General features: G+C 39.3%; 2 protein-coding genes across 2 annotated transcripts; both read left to right on the forward strand.

Annotated features, from left to right (window-relative positions):
* The first annotated feature begins 962 nt into the window (after window positions 1-962).
* Window positions 963-4,526, forward strand: serpinb1 (serpin peptidase inhibitor, clade B (ovalbumin), member 1). The gene is made up of 7 exons (XM_079740647.1): window positions 963-1,205; window positions 1,436-1,624; window positions 2,365-2,499; window positions 2,599-2,716; window positions 2,817-2,959; window positions 3,255-3,422; window positions 3,750-4,526. The coding sequence occupies exons 2-7, from the start codon at window positions 1,457-1,459 to the stop codon at window positions 4,155-4,157; spliced, it is 1,140 nt and encodes a 379-aa protein (XP_079596773.1). The 5' UTR covers window positions 963-1,205; window positions 1,436-1,456; the 3' UTR covers window positions 4,158-4,526.
* A 7,683-nt stretch (window positions 4,527-12,209) lies between these two features.
* LOC307078429 (GDP-L-fucose synthase-like) lies at window positions 12,210-15,527 on the forward strand. Its single transcript, XM_079740224.1, has 10 exons — window positions 12,210-12,337; window positions 12,989-13,140; window positions 13,261-13,375; window positions 13,472-13,600; window positions 13,953-14,026; window positions 14,108-14,241; window positions 14,351-14,482; window positions 14,566-14,645; window positions 14,810-14,909; window positions 15,004-15,527. The coding sequence occupies exons 1-10, from the start codon at window positions 12,335-12,337 to the stop codon at window positions 15,057-15,059; spliced, it is 975 nt and encodes a 324-aa protein (XP_079596350.1). The 5' UTR covers window positions 12,210-12,334; the 3' UTR covers window positions 15,060-15,527.
* Window position 15,528: the final 1 nt, after the last annotated feature.

Genomic DNA, 15,528 nt, shown 5'->3' on the forward strand with positions numbered 1-15,528 from the left:
TAGGCCTCAATGTTGTACTTGTGAACTTTTTTTCATCACAAGTTTTATAAAAATGTATGTTGATACAATTTATAAAAATGTATGGGTCCCTGAAAGTGAGGCGACATAGTTTAGTGCTCCCGAAATAGTGGTCTGTTTCTCATAGTATTAATCTAGTACATGTTGTACTTGTTGATTTTCTTGCATCACAAGTCTTATAAAAATGTATGTTGCTAATATAATAATAACAATATTCTGATATCAATGAAACAATATTTGTTTTGAAGTTCGCATTTTACTTTGTCTTCACAATTTTTGTATTCATTTTCCTTATTTATCATGTATAATTTACTTTGAAAACCAATGTGTTTCAGTAACTGTGTAAATACAAAAAGGGGGAAATATGGTAATCTGAGTGAAAATTACCCAAAGGAAATTTATTATACCTCAAATTTCTTATTACAGTTCACATCCATTTGATTACTCCTGCATCCAAACAGTCTTCTTTCCTTTCATCACTTTAGTGGTTCAACTGCATTATTTAGCGGATCCTATTATCTATAACTCAGATAAAAAGGTTAAGTTATAAACAGTTTAGTTCTTCTAAAAGAGCTAGAGACTAGCCAAAATGTGTTTAATCCTTTCCTCCTTACTCATTGGTATTATGAGTGTAACTGGGGTTAAACTGTTACAAAAGGTCTGTGCTTTTCTGACAATAAACCAGAAGACTGTTCAAAAATATACAATGTGTTGGATTGATAGATAAATACATAGATTTACCCCCAACCAGAATAAATGTAGGATCTCCACCAGGTCACCCTAAAATGCAGCAGAATGCACCCCCTATATACCCCTGTAGCTTCCTGGGGCTGAGCCCACCGAAAAGTCAGAACCTAGACTCGCCCCTGCTGACAGTCAAAGAGATGATTATAAGCTTTATCTGTGTGCTTACATTAACTGTAGGAGAGTTCCACCTCACATTCTTGGAACTTTAGGTGGCCTTATCTTGACAGTTTGATTTATTGGTTATAACGTGTGAGCCCTCCCACTTGGCTATAAACGCTGTTCACTTGACCAGAAGTTATAAAGTATTCATTTTCGGAGAGGGGTTTCGTTCATCTCCGTTTCGTCGACGTTCATCCACTGTACCTATATTTACTTGTATTTACTTCCAATCCGTGCGCCGTCGGGTCTGCTTTTCTACTTACAAAGCAAGGAACTATCAGGTTGGCAAACTTAATATATTTGGTTCCAACAGTGAATAACGATGTTTGTTTTGGGCATAGGTGTTTCTATGCACGCAAGTACTACATTTATCAGGAGGTCCTGAGTATATCCGTACTTCCGGGAGCGGGCCGTTCAACTTTCAACGCAAACACGGAACTGAACTACGAATAGTGTATTGGATTATTTTATTATGTAAATATGCATCAAGTGATAATGTTTATCTTCACAGGAGGACCACACACACGCAGCCATGACCAACCTTGGTAGCTCAAACTCAATATTTGCTTTGGACATTTTCCGAACACTGAGCCAAGCGAGCCCAAAGGGGAATGTCTTTTTGTCTCCTTTGAGTATAAGCTCGGCTCTAGCTATGGTGTACCTGGGCGCTAAAGGGGACACTGCCTCTCAAATGCTGAAGGTACACAACACATCACAGCGCACGCGTGTGTGTGTGTGTGTGTATGTGTGTGTGTGTGTGTGTGTGTGTGAGTGTGTGTGTGTGTGTGTGTGTGTGTGTGTGTGTGTGTGTGTGTGTGTGTGTGTCGGTGTCGGTGTCGGTGTCGGTGTCGGTGTGTGGGTGTCGGTGACGGTATGTGTGTGCGCGTGTGAAATGTATTGTGTGCTTTTTTGTATCAACTATATTTTAACACCAGCATATAGTGTTATAATTGTATAAATTCTAGCTGATAACTTAAGTCGTATTTTAAAGAAAAGAGAGTTGGACTAGGCTACTTTATTGATCCAAGATAAGAAATTCTGGTTATTATGTGAATGTTTTACATAGATATTCAAATAATACAATGAATGATGAACATTAAAATGTAATAATGTAGGCTAATACAATCGAAATCTTTATCATTACGGTTATTACTTAGTTATGATAGCTTGTCTACCAATGACGACAGACAGCTATGAAGTAATAAAAAGTCTGGACTGCTTAGAAAAAACGACCAAAGAACGCCAAGAATAAAGGGTGTGTCTAAAGACGAAAGCTTGTCATTACTGTTGCACTTTGAACTCATTTCCCTCTAGTAGGCCTATAGATGGGCAAACCGCCAAGTTATTTATTACAGTCAACTATCTTTGCATTGTGGATAAATATTATAGATCGATTGTGTTCTATATTTTTTATGTTTTTCTAAATTCTGTTCTGTGCAGACTCTCTCTTTCTCATCTCAAGACATTCACAAAGATTTCCAGACACTCAATGTTGATATCAACTCTTCATCGACTGCGTATATCCTAAAACTAGCCAACCGTCTTTATGGGGAAAACAATGCTCACTTCCTCCCGGTCAGTGTGTTTTGTTTTTTGTGGTTCTTTCCAAAATATATGACAGCATTGTTTGTGTGATTTTGCATTTGTTTACCTTTCTTAATACACGTTATACAGACATTTCTAGAAGCCACCCAGAAGTTCTACAACGCTGACCTGAAGGCAGTGGACTTCATTGGTGCTCCAGAAGATTGTAGAGTGGAGATCAACAGCTGGGTTGAACAGCAGACTGAGAGTAAATATATGAAGAGAAACTGGTTCCAGAGATGGGAACGTCACTGAAACACTCATATCAATGGAATCTCAATTATGTGTGTCTGTCTGTTTGTCTACAGATAAGATCAAAGATCTCCTGAAGTCTGGTACTGTAACTCCCATGACAAGGCTGGCTCTGGTGAATGCCATCTACTTTAAAGGCAACTGGCTCAACCAATTTGATAAGGCCAACACCAAACAGATGGTCTTTAAACTAAACCAGGTGAAATATTAAATGTCAGATTATGACTGAATCCTCATCTGAATGTGGCCTTATTGATGATGTGATGAGGGGCAGAATAGTCTTGGCTCTCAGTTGTTTGACTCCCAGTGGTTGAAAGGTTTTGTTGACTTAGCTGACCTTGGTACATCCTTCAGCAAGATGCCTAAAAGCTACCTGCTCCTTAATGGTACACATCTTAGCTCTCTGCTGAATGAATAGTGTACATTAAAATGATACAAATATTAACACTGCATAGCAAGTGTATTCTTCATGTTTATGGTTTCCTTCATGCAAGAACGAGAGCAAGCCTGTCGAGATGATGTACCAGATGAAGAAGCTGCCCTTCAACTACATCCCTGACTACAGCTTGCAGATCTTGGAGCTTCCCTATGTCAAGGAGGAGCTCAGCATGTTCGTCTTGCTGCCTGAAGAATCAACAGACGGCTCAGACCCACTGCTTAAGGTAATGCCATACCACAGTGAATGGTAGTTGAACGATAACGCAAGAAACGGGTAACAGCTTGGCTTCAGTTCCAAAATAACATAATGATGGCCACACGTATTATGAATGGTTGTGAATCATGTTACTCTTGTGGAGAAGTTCATTCAAGTTTAGAAATAAGCTCTAAATTTGTGTGACCTGGGCAACACCAACATCATAAACAATGCATTTTTATAAAAAAAACAACAATGATGCACACTTGAAACAGTTTTTGAAGATAACTGCATGGTATGTAATTATATATTTACTAATGATTGGATGTGTGTGTGTGTGTGTGTTTGTGTTTAGCTGGAGAAAGAACTAACACAAGAAAAGCTGGATGAATGGACCAACAGGGACAATATGGACACACAATCAGATGTCCTAGTTCACCTTCCTAAGTTTAAATTGGAGGAAGACTATGAACTCAAAGAGGCATTGGGCAAAATGGGCATGACTGATGTCTTCATTGGGGGGAAAGCTGATCTTTCTGGAATGAATAGGGAAGGAGGTCTCTTCCTGTCTACGGTAGCCCACAAGGCCTTTGTAGAGGTGAATGAGGAGGGGACAGAGGCTGCTGCAGCAACAGCTGGCATGATATCCTTTTGTATGTTGCAAGAGGAGCACTTCACAGCAGATCATCCATTCCTGTTCTTCATAAGGCACAACAAGACAAAGACCATTCTGTTCTTCGGTCGGTTCTCTTCCCCTCAGTAAATAAAACAGGTTGAACTTTATGTCTTAAGATATTTAAGTCTAAAATCTGCCATGTAAATGAATTAAATACTAAAACATGCACGTTTTTCAAAATATTTATTTACTTCGTGAAAAATCATTTTTACCATAAAGATGTTGAAATGAAGGTTCATGCTGAAAAATGAAGGCAAAAAATATATAACATGGGTATAAAAGGATGACATACGGAAAGAAATACAGGGTTCATTTTTATTTAAAGAATTTGCCAATATTTTTTCTATGAAAATTTACCTTTGTGAAGTTTTGCTTCAAATGAAAGCAAATATGTTCATTTCAACAGTTCTTTGGAGAAAAGTTATACTGTTAATTTACTCATACTCGCCAATCATACACGAGTTCCTTCAATTCTGATATTCTATATTTAAATTGTAATTTATGTTGTTGGTCAATAAAACAGAACTTACATTTAGATATAAAGCTATCCACGACAAAACTCCTTTCAAATAGTTTAGGCCTGTATCATCACTTTAGCAGTATATTCACTGCTACATTTTTTCCATTGATCTTTGATTAACTACCGGTATATTAATTGCTGCCCCCTGCAGGCCAATGCCAGTAATACATATAGGCCTCTTATTCTGCTAAATCGCAAGTATGAGACAGGTCAGGTGATCATACGTGTAGATACATAATTGTAACTGAAGTGGAAAGCCAAGAAACATCATCGAAAATGTATACCTTTATATCCACATTTCAGATTTTAAGGTGAGGAAGTTTAATGTTATATATTTTGTATTGCACAATTTTTTGGGCGAGAACTGAACATATTTAATCAGGATGATCAGCGTATTCTGGAGTTTCTAACGGTATAGATTTGCACAGCTGTTTCGATTAGCGATAATAATCACACATTGAGTTGGGGAGTTCAAAGTTTACAATATTTGCCTACCAGGTAGAGAACAAGAAATAATATATAATTGTGTTCTAAATTGGTAATGGCCGGAGTATAATGGTTTACTCTGCTTACTAAATGCAACAAACCTTGCCATCAGGGTTAGCTAACCCTAATCCTGAAGTAATAAACGTAGAAAAGGCAATCATAGGTGCATCCCATTAATCATCCCATTAATTTCCTCCCTGTGATGTGAGTACATCTTTTATACTCGTTGTGTTGTCCAGTAATGAAACTATCGTCTTCATTTATTTATTTTATTGCCAACTCTCATCATCTTACATCTTACATGCGTGACTCGCTCATTCCTGTTCTACCTCCCTCTCCCCACGTCTGCTCCCTCCTGTCCAACGTACTAACTGCATGCTTCATCAACTATACTACATCCCTCCCTTTGTAGATTTTCAGTCTATCAACTGCCTTACAAATCTAACGTTGTTAAACTGTAGCATTTCAACGTGTGGTCTTAAACTCTTAAACAATGCCACATTCTAAGATTCAGTATTTCAACTCAAGACTAAACCTTTCCTTTACTTTAACATAATAAGCTCTTAGCTTAAGTATACCTAAACACAAATCATTCCATTATGTTATCAAAACACAAAATCATTTCCATTATCCAAAAAGTTACAACTGTTTATTTTCTTCTTCTTTTTTTCACATCAATTCTTTTTATTTTTTTCACTTTATCTGTAACGGGCTGGTTTCTTGACAACCCTTCTTGATCTTGTGGTTCCTTCAGGTGCTTTAGGTTCAGGTAACAAGGCAGTCTCTTGAGGAGTCTCTACAGCAGGCAGGGGCTGCAGAAGTGGTGCATCCTCAGGTGCTCTCATGTCCGTGTCCATGTTTAAGTCCAGATCCTGTGTCACTGTTTCAGGGATGTCCAAGTCCAATGGTAAAGGCGCTTTTCGAAGGTGTTTGACATTCCTGATCCATTGTCAAACACCTTCGCCTATTTCGGGAGCACTCTTTTGAACTAGTGAACACTGCAAATGTCCCATTTGCAGTGTTCACTAGTTCAAAAGATTTGTCAGAAGTGTTTCTCAATATGACACATCGATTTTCTTTGTACTTTGAGTCAAGTTTGTGGTTTTCCAAGTTTGCGATGTACACAATGTCTCCTATTTTGAAATTGTGTTCCTTTGCTCCATGTTTCTTGTCTGCATATTCTTTCATCTTGTTTTTGTATTCATCATGGTGCTTTCTGATACACAATACCTCATTTCCTTCCTTCTCCAAGTTTGGAAACTTTGTGCGCATGTCTCTTCCAAAGATAAGGTAGGCTGGCGCTTCACCTGACGCTCTGGGAGGAGTTGTTCTATATGCAATGAGAATCTTTGGCAATTCCTCTTTCCAGGTCTTCCCTTCACATTTGGTTGCACGGAAAGCCTTCTTCAGGTATCTGTGGAAATGCTCAATCTTCCAATTACCTTTCAGGTAATAAGGTGATGCTCTGATATGTTTTATTCCACAGGTTATGAGGAAATCTTGGAAAACATTGGCCACAAATTGTCTGCCATTATCAGTGACAACCTCTAGGGGGTATCCAAATCTTGCAAAGATTTTCAACAGCTCCCTAATTACTACTTGTGAGGATATTTCTGCTATCACTACTGCTTCTGGATAAGAATAATAATAGTCAATGACTGTCACTATGTGTTGATTTTCTATTGGTCCAACTAGATCTATTCCAAGCTTTGTCCATGGTCTTGGAGGTAACTCCAGTGGTTGTAGTGGTTGATCTTCGTGTAGAGGTTGATTCAGTACGCATGCATTGCAATTTCTGACCATTCTTTCAATGTCCATATTTGGCCAATAAAACTTGTTTCTCAAGAATTGTTTTGTTCTCACTACTCCTTGATGAGTTTCATGTGCTATGTTCATTGCTTGTTTAATATTACCTTTTGGTAGCACAATCCTGGGCACTCTCAGGATCAATCCATTGTGTGTAGATAATTCATCCACACATCTTTTGTATGGTTGCATTTCATCGGATATCTGTGTTGGCCATTGTCCTGTTTGAACAATTTGAAATAGTTGTCGCAGTGTATTATCCTCTTGAGTATCCTTTCAGATGGAAGTGTCATGGCTGGTAAATCATGTGTGATGATCGAAAGTACCTTCTCCATGTACGTGTCGACATATTGGTGTCCTTTTGTTACCGGCAAAGGCAATCTAGAGAGTGAGTCTGCAACATTGCTTTCCAGCAAACACAGCTCCAAGGAGATCCTGTCTTTTCCACTTCCTCCCTTCCCACCAATATTTTTTTGCAGTGCCCTAGTTAATTAGTTTGCAGTGCTTTATCATTTGGAGTGCAGGGTTACCAGGTGTGTTGTGTTGCTCACCCTTCCCATTTTTGACATATTAAAAATAGAGAACCTTTTCAACTAGTTAAACAGGAGATCCTGTCTGACGAATACACTTTTTTTGTTCCATTAATAGGCCTATAGGACAAGCCAAGTATGATTGCCCGATGGTTTGAACTTTCCGATCTTTTGGCCTAGGAGCTACTGAAAGGTAGCCTGGGTATACCCTTGCTGCCTTGCGCACGCTTTCATTTCGCGCTGCTAGGCAGCCTGGATTCCATGGATCCGATTTTCGCCTGAGATAGGGAACCAATCACAGAACAGGGAGGGACCATGGACATAAAAAGAATGGACCACGGACTGAAAAATGCCCGGCCCGGCCACGGTCAGTGGCGCAGGGGAACATCAAGGAGAGATTTCCTTCCGCATCATGGGCGCCTAGACACGCCCTAGTCCGTGACGTACCGGATGCAGAAATATTCTCGTTTTCTAGCATTGTTACTGTAGCATCACGAACGAGCACACTCGCATTGTTTACAGACCATGGAAGTATAAGTTACTAACCCCCCAGATCATTCTCTATATGTGATCTTTAAATTACACTCCTCCTGCCATCTGGGCAACAATTATTATTTAACAATAATTAAAATTATATAATTTCTATTATTTTAGATTAGTTTGTAGATTTTTGACCTTATAAAGAAAAACACCTTGTATATAAATTTTTATTTTTGTATTTTAAAACAAAAATCTTAATTACAACTCGTTTTTTAATATATTTTTCTGTTTTCTGTTTCTGAAACGAGAATCAAATGACCAAATATATACACAGACCCATCAGATCTGAAATACAAGAAATCCAACAGAAATCCAATTGTGAGAATCTTTTTATTTCAATATTCAGAGGAAATCAGGCCTACTGTATGTAAATAAGATGTCTAGGAAGTATAACTGATAACTGTAAATGGCAGGTGTACATTACTTTTGATGGAGTCATAATGTAATTCAATTGTAACACTTTTGGTTCAAATCCTATTTCTTACACATGCAGCCATTTGGACGACATTCGATGCTGATAACTAAGGTACACACTGTAATACTATAATCAAGAGGACATACAGGCAGTTCAAATAAAAAGAGATAGAACTTTATTGATCTTCTTCTTTAATATGTAAGATTTCTCCATATAACATACAACACCAACAATGTAGTAAACGTATGTAGGCCTAGAAAAATACAGTTCAATGTTATTACTTAAGAAACATTCCTTCCAACTATCTATGAAAAACGCAATCAATAATTTATATAAAATTAAATGGTTTTATATCGACCAACAACGAAGTTTGAGTAGCCTACCCAAATAATGAATTGTACTACACCAACATTGTTATCATACATAGCTAAACAAGCAAATGAAAATGAAATATCAACTCAACTGAAATGTTAATATTAGACTATTAGCAATATTATGAGAATTACGTAGGTCTCCCATAATCATTCAGGGAATCAATACGTCCGTGCCTGTTCCAGCTATTTCAAAGATATTTTTGTTTTGAATATCCGTGTTCAACGCCATTCATGTTAAGTAAAAGGAAAAACCTCGAACACGAGAAATTCAGTCCCTCCAGAAAAATTTGGAGTTTTTTTGTGATTGTTGCAGCCAAAAATCCTTGATTATGCGGCACATTTTCTTAAAAAATGCGATGAAATATGCGGCATATTTATGCAATTTTATGCGATAAAATTGCGGGAAGTTGCGAAAAAATGCGGGAACTTGCGAAAAAAGCAGCTTTTCGATGACGTTCACGTCGCGTAATTACGTCACTTCATAACATTCCCATGGCAACAGGGGGGAAATGGCTGCTCTTTTTTTTTGAAATGGCTCTCGTTTTTCAACTTTCTGCTAAGATATATGTGACTTTTTTGCAACGAAAATGCGGGGATTATGAAATCATGCAATCCCCACATATTTTGCGCGGAAATCGGCAATTGGGTCATTCCTAGTATTCGGTGCCATTTGAGTCCCCATAGCCTAATATGGTATATTTTTTGTAAAAATTGGCCAATACTTATTTTTAAAAGCTCATCTTATATAGTTAATCCCCCTCTACCGTAGAACACAACAGTATGTCCCCAGGATTAATTGCATTTAAAATAATTCCTCCAACTTTAGCACAAACAACTAAACTTCCATGTCCCCAATCGTGTTTGCTCAACTTCAGTTACAAATATAAGTAATAAAAATCAAAGAAATTCTAGATTTGTCATAATTGTTGTATAGCTTTGGTTATTATATTCCTTACCAAATGTTATTTTTTGTGATTAAAACATTTTTAAGACTTTAAGTATTTAAAATATGTTGTGTCCCTGAATCGACTGTCCCCCCTGTTACTCTGATGCAAGTCCCCCTGAACACCCCCCTCCGACTATCCCTCTAGTCACATGACTCAACAAGTAACATTACTTTTTGGAGAGAAATCATCTACAAGAAGCAGAGTAAGTATCACTCTTTAATCAACCTTTTTTTCAATGTTTTAGAAAGCTTGACTGATGCGGTAAAGCATAACATGTCCACCCTGTTATGCTTATAAATAGTGGAAACTGATCCTTTTTTGTAATTTTGAAAATATGGTTAAAAAACATGTTAAAAATCCTCCTCAGTGGTCAACATTAGCTAGCTTCTTCTGCATCACATGAGTAGTAATAGCTAAATTTAGCATAAAATGTCCCCCCTGTTACTGTCCCCCCTGTTACTGTTTTACACAGTAACAGGGGGGACACATAGTAACAGGGTGGATGTAAGAGGGCTAGATGAATAAGTGTTTCCAGTTTGTATTGGATTTTTTATACATTATTATGCCTTTTTTGTTCCATACTTCCATAAGATTCCATAAGATTTTTTAAAAATGGTTTGCATGTAATTATCAGGGAATGGCGCCGTTGTCTGCCGCAGAAAAGCAACGGCGCTACAGGGCTCGTCGGGATGTAGACCATGAAAGACGGCAGCAATACCTCAATAAAGAGAAGGAGAGGTGGAGAAAGGTCATTGATGAAGGGAGAAAAAAGAAAGTGTCAGACCTAAGCGAAAGAGAGAAGAGAGCAGTAAGAAACAAATGGCGAGAAAGAAAGAGAAAGCTGAGGAAAAATGACAGAGCCAGGAAGACCTTTCAGTCAATGAACACTCCTCCTACAAGTCCAGAAAAGGTCAACAATCACTGTGAAAATGTGATGACAACAGAGGATGAACTTGTAAGTGAATTTCATGACAGGCTGTTTAGATTTAGGCGACACATCTTTAATATCAGGTGGCAGTACGGGGCCTACAGACAGCTCAGAGAAAACTTGAGGAACAACGAATGACTACTACATGTAGATTTCAGTGAGAACTACTCCTGTAAGTATTCTCAAGAAATTCAATCGGTCCATTTTGGAGGGTCACATCAGCAAGCAACCCTACATACAGGAGTGCTGTACACTGCTGCTGAGCAGTCCCCAGTGACGTTCTGCTCCATCTCGCCTTCTAGGCGGCACGATCCCCCAGCTATCTGGGCCCACCTCGACCCTGTGTTAGACATGGTGAGGGAGAGATACCCTCTGATTAATCGCCTTCATGTCTTCAGTGACGGCCCAGCTACACAATACAAACAGAAGGGAAACTTTTACCTAATCTCAAAAGAGCCTTTCAAGAAAGGCTTTAAAGATATCAGCTGGAACTTTTTTGAGGCCAGCCATGGAAAGGGAGCTCCAGATGGTGTCGGGGGTACCCTTAAAAGATCAGCTGACCAAATCGTCCGCCATGGAGGAGATATCCCCAACGCAGAGGCTATGCTCCACCAGTTGAGGAGCGTGGGTACTTCGGTGGAACTTTTTTTTGTGGGAGAAGGAGATGTTGAGAGGAAAGTGCAGGAAATGATGGAAGCGCCCCCACTTGTTCCTGTCAAAGGAACAATGAAAATCCACCAAGTCATCAGTTTCTCTCCAGGGACAATTAAATACCGGGACATAACTTGCCTTTGTCAGGCAGACAAAGGTGTACTGGATTGTGCCTGCTATGGGATAAAGGAGGTGAGCCTGGGAGAAGAGGCAAGCCTGCAGTGCACTGAAGAGCCTTCACGGCCTGAGGCCATCATGAAAGAAAACATTGGGCAGTGGTGCATTGTCAAATATGATGGTGAACCCTACCCAGGAATCATCCTGGAAGTTGAAGAAGATGTAAGAGTAAAATGCATGCATAAGAATGGGATCAACAAGTTCTTCTGGCCAGGTCCACGAGAGGACATTAGCTGGTACAGAGATGACCAGATTGTGTGCCTGATGAAAGAGCCACAACCTTTGAATAAGAGGTCTGTCCAGCTAGAGAAGGAAGTGTGGAAGTTCCTAGAAAACCTGGGTTGCTGGTCTGATAAATAGTTTGCTGTTGCCAAAACAACTGTGAGGTCAAAGACTGAAAAATGTTCCTGATGTTTCTTTTGGGTGTGCAGTACATTTGATGGTTGAAGTGTGTGTGTGTGTGTGTGTGTGTGTGTGTGGGGGGGGGGGGGGGGGCTACAAAAACACCCAAATCATAATGTAGATTCAGGTCAAGACACTCTGGAAGACACACTGGAAGAGCAGAACCATCATGTACTTCTCACCATTGTTTCGTCGATAGGATAGGTGGTCTTGTCTGGAAATATGCATGGAGAATTGGAGTGAACGGAGATATCTACTTCTGGGCCCCTTGAATCGAGGGACCCGTCCACATCCCGCTTCAACAGCTGCAATACCAGGCTTGGCCGCTGAGCACTGGTGGATTGCGGAAGTATGCACTGTTCCCTGGGGCTTGGGCAGCACTCTAGCCTCAGCTCTCCATAGGACGCGACTAGCAAGGAAGTGTTCTAGCAAGGTTGCAGCCTTCACTTAAGGAAACAGCCGTTTCTCTTCCTCGGGACTACTCCTGCATGGTAAGAAACAACAATTTAATTTGAATGTACCGTATTATTTCAGAATGATCGGGATCGATTTTAGCTCAGCCGAGCTGGTAGGAAGAGAAGCCAGTTAAGAATAATAACATAACTATCCGTTGGAAGTAGAGCATCATTGTACCACATTTTGTTTACTGTTATAGTAAACCAAAAACGAATTGATTATTATTAAGGAGTTTTTATAATTAATCAATTGTAGCAAAGGTCAGTTTTAATCTGTATTTGATACAGCCTATCTGCGTTAAACCCAAATACATTACCCCTCTCTTAATGGCTCCGATTACTCCCACACCTGTTCTTGGCTGCTCATTACTTTTTTTACTGTTGCAGAGCTATAAACTTCAAAACAGCTGGATTCATTGGGGACATTTTGAAACGTGACGTTTCCATTTGAATTGCGTTTTAGTTTGGCTATTGGCTTGTGCTTAAATATTGAACTAACGACGGCTCTGAGTCTACAGTATCAGAATGCCTCATGGGATTCATGGATTTGCGTAAACGTTGGGAGCCCAGTATGCGTTAATCAACATTACCCATACCTGATAAATTAAGACTTGTCTATCGTTCCCTGCTTTAAATGAAAAATGTAGAAGACACCACTGGTTTGTTCAAATTGTGATCTGTTGATAGATGGCAGGGTGCCACACAGGTCAAAAGAGGGTACTGGTGACGGGCGGTTCCGGCTTGGTGGGAAGAGCCATACAGCATGTGATCAACAAAGAGGGGGGAGGAAAGGATGGGGAAGAGTGGATTTTTCTCTCCTCCAAAGATGCCGACCTCATGTATGTTCACATTTGCTTCTACCTGGCTTGCTGCTTTTACCAAATGTTAGCTAGTTGTACTACCATATTTACATACAAACATTAAAAATACACTTTCCCTTTACCCTGGTCTTTCTTCAGGAACAAGGAGGAGACCCAAGCCGTATTCCAAAAGCATAAGCCCACCCATGTCATTCATTTGGCCGCAATGGTGGGGGGTCTCTTTAAGAACATGAGGGTGAATTTGGACTTCTGGGTGAGACGCAACCACAGCACAGGCAAATTTCATGTAAACGCATTGATTATGCTAGTATTTTATATTGTGCTTTTGTATTGTGTGTGCGTTCAACAGAGGAACAACATCTACATCAATGACAATGTGCTGCAGGCAGCACACGAAGTGGATGCAGTAAAAGTGGTTTCCTGCCTTTCTACATGCATATTTCCAGACAAGACCACCTATCCTATCGACGAAACAATGGTGAGAAGTACATGATGGTTCTGCTCTTCCAGTGTGTCTTCCAGAGTGTCTTGACCTGAATCTACATTATGATTTGGGTGTTTTTGTAGCTCTTTTTTTCTCCCTATGTGTTCGCATTTCGGTTACATATAGTCACTTTAAGTTCATATGAGTCAATAAGTTTGAATGCAGATAAATACACCAACAGATATGTGCTGCTCCAATACTATTGCATTACAAAAGAGTTATGTTTGTGTTGATAAATTAAATATTTTTATTTTTTGTGTATTTCTCAGCAGCTTTTCTCTAACATGTTATGTCATGGTTTGGAAAACAAAACTGAGACTAATTCTGATACTTCTTTAAATTCCAGATTCATAATGGTCCACCACACACATCTAACTTTGGCTACTCCTATGCAAAAAGAATGATAGATGTGCATAATAGGTATGTAAGCTGTTGATTATTTGGTACTTATCATTAAATGGAATGTGTACCTATGCATGTCAAGTGTTTTATTTTTTACAGGGCTTATTTTGAGCAGAATGGGCGTAGCTACACATCTGTGATTCCTACCAATGTGTTTGGTCCTCATGACAACTTTAACATTGAGGATGGACACGTGCTACCTGGCTTAATACACAAAGCATACAGGGCTCAAAGTAAGCTTAAGCTTTTTGTAGCTAAGCAAGAATTGGGAACAAAGATGGAAGTACTTTTTTAATTGTATTTTTCCCTCCTGTGTTTGTGCTTGGCTCCTTGGTCTGCCAGAGGAGGGGAAGCCCTTGGTAGTATGGGGTTCTGGCACGCCTAGAAGGCAATTCATCTACTCTTTGGACCTGGCCCGTCTGGTCCTGTGGGTGGTGAGGGACTATAATGAGGTTGAGCCCATCATACTCTCTGGTGAGTTCTATGGTCAGCAGCCAACACATATTTTTTCCTTGTGAGTGAGCCAAACTATCTAGTTCCCTTCTCATTGGTCACAGTTGGAGAGGAAGAAGAGGTGTCCATCAAAGAAGCAGCCGAGGCAGTGGTGCGAGCACTAGACTTCAAAGGAGAAGTGGTTGTATCCTTTTCATCGGGTTCTAAGTAGTGACATTTGTTGAAGCTATGAGGAAAACTCCAAATACATCGACTTCCCTGATGAAAAAGCAATGAATGACATCACACTTTAAGATGTTTCTCAAAATGCTGACTAATGGTTTGCCTTCCTTAACCGTTGCCCACCAGTATGACACAGATAAATCAGATGGTCAGTTCAAAAAGACTGCCAGTAATGCAAAGTTGATGCGCTATCTCCCAAACTTTACCTTTACGCCGTTTGAAAAAGGTACTGGTGTTTTTTCTGTGCTTGTTTGTTGAAAGACTGCGTCATGGCAGGAAGTGAGTTTTTCCAAAAGATTTAACTATTTTTTATTTTACAGCTTTGAAGGAAACCTGTGATTGGTTTGTGGACAACTACGACAACGCACGCAAGTGAAACGCTGAGATGGCAGGGTTTCAGGTCATAAGGACTACATTAAAAGACAGGTGGTGGGCTATAGGTTGTTAGGTTTTGCTATGGGAACTTTGTCTTTTTCATGGGTGTAAACAAGTCAAACTTGGCATTTGTCTTCCTCATAACACTGATGCAACAAAATAAACTAGACTGCTTCTTTAAATAGGCTAAAGGGTATTCTAGATTTAGTCAGTCTAGCTCTTTGCATAAAGATGTACAATATTCTGGCAATCAAAGCGTATACATACATCAAGTGATCTTAAATGAGTTTGTAACAGTGTTCATTGTTATGTGCTTTTACGTTTAGAGGAATGAGTGACAAGAAATTACCGGAAGACTAATACAAAAGTAAAAATTTATTCAAATAAATAAACTTGTGAAATATAAAGACAATGCTATAAAGATGCCTCTCCAGTTAACAATAAAACATTTAAAGATTTAAAAAAATACG

The sequence above is a fragment of the Pollachius pollachius genome (assembly GCF_949987615.1).
Source record: "Pollachius pollachius genome assembly, chromosome: 7".
Lineage (NCBI taxonomy): Eukaryota > Metazoa > Chordata > Actinopteri > Gadiformes > Gadidae > Pollachius > Pollachius pollachius.

Coding starts and splice junctions, on each gene's coding strand:
- LOC307078429 (XM_079740224.1), top strand. Junction 13,376..13,471: donor GGGTGAATTTGGACTTCTGG/GTGAGACGCAAC, acceptor TGCGTTCAACAG/AGGAACAACATCTACATCAA. Junction 14,483..14,565: donor TGAGCCCATCATACTCTCTG/GTGAGTTCTATG, acceptor CATTGGTCACAG/TTGGAGAGGAAGAAGAGGTG.
- serpinb1 (XM_079740647.1), top strand. CDS start 1,457: ATGACCAACCTTGGTAGCTCAAACTCAATATTTGCTTTGGACATTTTC. Junction 2,500..2,598: donor ACAATGCTCACTTCCTCCCG/GTCAGTGTGTTT, acceptor CACGTTATACAG/ACATTTCTAGAAGCCACCCA. Junction 3,423..3,749: donor GCTCAGACCCACTGCTTAAG/GTAATGCCATAC, acceptor GTTTGTGTTTAG/CTGGAGAAAGAACTAACACA.